General features: G+C 32.1%; 1 protein-coding gene across 4 annotated transcripts; it reads left to right on the top strand.

The window, feature by feature from the left end:
- The first annotated feature begins 980 nt into the window (after window positions 1-980).
- On the top strand, window positions 981-4,379 carry LOC113732513 (annexin D3). 4 transcript variants are annotated; one of them, XM_027258340.2, is made up of 6 exons: window positions 981-1,202; window positions 1,299-1,522; window positions 1,761-1,988; window positions 2,296-2,508; window positions 2,583-2,806; window positions 4,006-4,126. In XM_027258340.2, exons 1-5 carry the CDS (start codon window positions 1,127-1,129, stop codon window positions 2,757-2,759), a joined length of 918 nt encoding a protein of 305 aa, XP_027114141.1. In that variant the 5' UTR covers window positions 981-1,126; the 3' UTR covers window positions 2,760-2,806; window positions 4,006-4,126. The 4 variants fall into 4 exon arrangements, with proteins under 4 accessions (XP_027114141.1, XP_027114139.1, XP_027114138.1 ...); XM_027258338.2 differs by having other exon boundaries at window positions 983-1,202; window positions 1,302-1,522; window positions 2,583-2,672; window positions 4,006-4,379; XM_027258337.2 differs by having other exon boundaries at window positions 983-1,202; window positions 2,583-2,672; window positions 4,006-4,379.
- Window positions 4,380-4,836: the final 457 nt, after the last annotated feature.

Genomic DNA, 4,836 nt, shown 5'->3' with positions numbered 1-4,836 from the left:
TTACTTTCTACACATTATAACTACATACTTCTTCCCATGCAAAATAAGAAAATTTATCTCATTGTTTAACTTTAAAAAATCTTGGAGAAATGTATATATGAATAAAAAATATCTCCTTAAGCAATAAACAAATTGCTGGCCATTTAGTGTCAAATATCAATCGCATGCAATGCTTATTGTGACATATATCTTGCACTCTCACTGCTGAAAGTTTCTCTAGAAAAGAATGTCTCTATTATACATAATTAATTACTAGCATAGGATAAGCAGGATGAGGTTTTTTTTTTTATTTTGAATATACTAGGGGGAGGGTTGGGTTGGGTTGGGTGGTACGGGGGAGGGAGTGTAAGGAAGAGATCTTGGGTTCGAGTCCTCCTGTTTATGCTAAAAAAAAAAAAAGAACATACTACAAGATGTTTTCAGTAAGTTTGGAACATACTACAGGCGGGATGCATGCATTTCGGAAAACAACTTCAGTAAGTTTGGAAGGGAAGTTGTTTTCCATAAGATGAGTGAAAATATTTTACATAGGAAAATGTTTTCAGTAACTTTTGTGCAACCAAACACGGGAAATTAGGAAAATATTTTCCTGGAAAATATTTTCACCCAAAACAAACGGACCCTTAATTGAATTGGTAAACTTTTTACAATAAATTAGTAAACGGTTGAGGAAAATCTACCTCAATATCTGGATTAAGCATGCTCTATTAGCATATGAGATAATTACAATTGTTAAATGTGTTTATTAAGAATTATGATTTTGGTTAAATTTTTTTATGCTGTAGACTTTGACTCTACAACCAAAATTATTCTTTAAAAAAAAAAAAGGACCTGCAAGGAAATGAAAAGTAGGAGAGGGTATAAACGTCCAACAGTAGAAGACTGGAACTCCCATCCTTTGCTGCCATGTTTCAGGAGGTGAAACGGTAAAGAATAAACAGAACAGAATAAATGAAGGAATAGTAACAGAACTGAAAATTTGAAACTGAATATTGATTGATTAAACGCCAACATTCAACTCTACCAAAATTTATTACTCATTTTTTGTAACTGATTAATTTTATCCATTCTCATAAAACCCAAAACCAAAAAAGAACAAAAAGGTTATGCTTTTCTGCAAAAGTCCATGGCTACGCTAAGACTTCCGGATGTTGTTCCTTCTCCAAGACAAGACTGTGAAAGACTCAGAAAAGCCTTCCAAGGTCTATTTAATCTCTTCCTTTTCCTTTTTTGTTCTGTTTCTTCTTAATCTAAATTCCGTGGCTTTTGTTTTCTTTTCGTTTCTCTTTTGCATTTAGTAGCACAAACACCTCCTGGTACTACTACATGTTTGAATGTAGTTTTGTGCTGTTCATGTATTCTGGATTCATGGTTAGGCCTGGGAACCGACGAAAAGGCAGTCATAAAGGTGTTGGGACATAGAAATGCAAGGCAGAGGAGGATAATCGGAGAAACTTATCAGCAGCTTTACAATAAGTGCCTCATTGATGATCTAAATGCTGAATTGTCTGGTGACTTCAGGGTAACTTTCAGAATTCCCTTTTAATTGCTGGTGATAATAAGATTTTCAGTACCTAAAGGGATAACTCAGACTTTTCTACACTTTTTATGAATTAGTACTAAACATTGCTAATTTATTTGGTATTTCCGGTAGGAAGTCAGGTACTGATTAGTTCAAGTTAAGTTCAAGAAACTCAAAACTTAGTTTAATTGCCAGACATGGAAACTATCTAACTAATGATTATAATATCAAGTGACAGAAAGCTGTTATCCTGTGGATTTATGATCCTCCTGAAAGAGATGCAAGGCTGGCAAATGAAGCCTTGAATTCCAGGAGGAAAGGTGTCAATGAACTGCAAGTAATTGTTGAGATAGCATGTGCATCATCTCCTCACCATTTGATTGCTGTAAGACAAGCATATTCAATTCTATTCGACAGTTCACTTGAAGAAGACATCATATCAAATGTTCCAATGTCTCTCCAAAAGGTAAATTTAAGCCCTCATATAATATCCGTGTAACTAAACATAGTTCTGTTGTCCTTTTAACTGATCATGAATGCATTTTGGCAAATTTTTGTTGATTTTTTCCCAGTTGAATCTTTTCATTTTCTTAGAGTTGGCTTTTTGTTATTGGTTTTCCTCAACTTTAAGACTTTTTGTAATGCGTTTCAGAATGCTTACAGCCTAGATTTTGATAGCTCAATATTCATCCATTTCTAGCTCTCAGAAATATTTTGTTATTCTGGAATATGGTGTTTCAGAAGTTATAACTAATAGATGCATATTTCGTCAGGTTTTGGTTAGTTTAGTCAGTTCCTATAGATATGACAAGAATGTAGTTGATTCTGCTATTGCCAATTCTGAAGCTGCCAAGCTATATGAAGTTATCAAGACGAAGAAATTAGATCACGATGATTTTCTGTCCATCCTTAGCACCAGAAATGTTTTCCAGCTGAAAGAAACTTTCCTGCATTACAGGAAAAACTTTGGAAATTCCATAGATGAGGTTCAGTTCTGACTAATTATTTGACAAACACCTCCTAGTATTTTGCTTCCTAACTTTCCAGAACACTCTGTCAGGACATTTTGAATTGTGGCAAAGGCAATTTGGAATCCATTTTGAAGGTGGCCATCTGGTGCATAGACTCCCCTGAAAAACACTTTGCAGAGGTAACACAAAACTCAAATGAGCTGGCAGCATTGTTTCTGATACAATTCCACTTAGTTCCCTACCAGACAGATTATAAGACTCGGTAGAATGTTGAGTTTGTGGAGTTTCATTTTTACACTCCGTCCCTCTTAAGGTAATTTTCTCTTGGAAATATTCAACCCAAAAGCCAGTGTCATTCGATTGATGACTAAATTGGACAGGTTAGTCCTGCTTGGCAATGTAGATTGTAGGCAATTTAACTGGTACTGTGTGCTTCATTCTCACATCCTAATGTACTAAACCCTCCTAAACTTTATCCTTAGTTGCGCTTTACCCTCTGAACTTATTAAATAAGCACTTTGTCCCCCTATTTAACATTTTAAGACAAAAGTGCCCTTAGTATTTTATTTTTTTTTCTTTTTTGTTTATTCATTCCCTTATTTTTCCTTTTCCATTACTTTCTTTTATTTTTTTGTTTACTATTTTCTTTTTTTTTTTCACTTCTCTTATGTCACTATTTTATTTTGCTTACCTACCAGTATTACTAATTTGTATGTTTATTATAATATTGTAATTATCTTTTACTTATAATTTTATTCTTTTTTTATTTAATTACACTATTAGAAAATTCAAGACAAATTAAATAGCATAAAAAATTAATATATGTCTGTCATAATCAAAAAGTGTATATTTTAGCAATTTGACTATTTCAAAAAATATTAACATAAGTGCATAGTTGATTAACCACTATGTTATTACAATTTGAATTTGTTGCTATTGCTATTAAAAATTAATTTATTTTAAGCTCTAAATATGCTGATTTAAATAATATATGAAATAATTTATGCGTATAGGTAATATATATTTTGTTATAGCACAAACTTTATGATAATTATTATTTTCAATAACAAAAAACTAAAAAGGATAGAAATAAATAAAAGATAAGTTTAAGAAGATTAAAATTAATATATGGATAATAGTAGCAAAGAGAAAAACTAGTTGATCACATAAGAGAAGGAGAAAAATTTTAAAAATATGAAAAATAAAAGTAGAAAAGGGCGAAAAAGAAAAAATAAATAAAATAATAATTAATATGGAAGAGGTACTTTTGTCCTAAAATATAAAATAGGGGGGCAAAGTGCCTATTTATTGAGTTGAGAGAGTTAAAATGCAATTAAGGATAAAGTTTAGTGGGGGTTTAGTGCATTTAACCCATTTATAAATTAGTAAAACTTTTTGTAGAACTATAAAAAATAAATGATACTACTGAATACTTGATAATCTACATGATTTTATTATTTTTATTTTTCTATTTTCTATTTGCAATCCCATATTTTGATTTGAAAATTTCAGGTGATTAGAGCTTCCATTGTTGGGTTTGGGACTGATGAGGATTCTCTGACTAGGGTGATAGTAACTCGAGCAGAGATAGATATGATGAAAGTTAAGGGAGAATATTTCAACACCAACAAAACTACTCTTGATAGTGCAGTTATTGGTGACACTTCAGGGGATTATCAAGATTTCCTCATGGCCTTACTTGGAACAAATGTCTAAATTGCTGCACATGGCAAGGATCCTATCCTCTATTCATATGAATGTGTGATCGCAATCAAATGTTAGGCGAACATTGATTGGAAAGTAGTATTTTAAGAATATTGATTTTTACATGTATATTAGGTATGTGAAGTTACTTGAATAAAACTACGTTTGATTTCTATTAGAAATTCCAAATTACTAGAATAGGCTATTTCTAGCTAGTCACTTTTCATCATAGAACTCAATCTTTTCCTACTTTAACTAAATCAAAGAACAAGGTATCAGACTACTTAAATGGTTCTTAAAAATCTAAAGTACAGTTATTCTATTCACCAAAATTTTTCACAAGAGTGTAGTTCATATTTCAATTAGATAGTTCCTAGTTGTAGGATAAACTAAAATGGATATTGAAGAAGGGTAAGGACAAGTGTCCTTAAACTGGTTCTTGGGGTTGACAAGGGTTTACTTGTCAATTTTCGTTAAAAAGTTATGACACTTGTCAAGAAAGGATATAGGTGTTGAGGAAGGCTAAATGTGACACCTCAGCAAATGATCTCGAGTTCGAGGTCTTGCGTCTGCATGAGGCACTATTCACTAGTAATGGATCTACCCAACTTACCTATCAAGGAGCTAGTATAAAGGCAA

Source organism: Coffea arabica, chromosome 2e, assembly GCF_036785885.1.
Source record: "Coffea arabica cultivar ET-39 chromosome 2e, Coffea Arabica ET-39 HiFi, whole genome shotgun sequence".
NCBI classification, from domain to species: domain Eukaryota; kingdom Viridiplantae; phylum Streptophyta; class Magnoliopsida; order Gentianales; family Rubiaceae; genus Coffea; species Coffea arabica.
The sequence above is the reverse complement of the archived record's forward strand: the minus strand, read 5'-3'. Positions and strand labels throughout refer to the sequence as shown.

Coding starts and splice junctions, on each gene's coding strand:
- LOC113732513 (XM_027258337.2), top strand. CDS start 1,127: ATGGCTACGCTAAGACTTCCGGATGTTGTTCCTTCTCCAAGACAAGAC. Junction 1,523..1,760: donor AATTGTCTGGTGACTTCAGG/GTAACTTTCAGA, acceptor ATCAAGTGACAG/AAAGCTGTTATCCTGTGGAT. Junction 2,673..4,005: donor CTGAAAAACACTTTGCAGAG/GTAACACAAAAC, acceptor TGAAAATTTCAG/GTGATTAGAGCTTCCATTGT.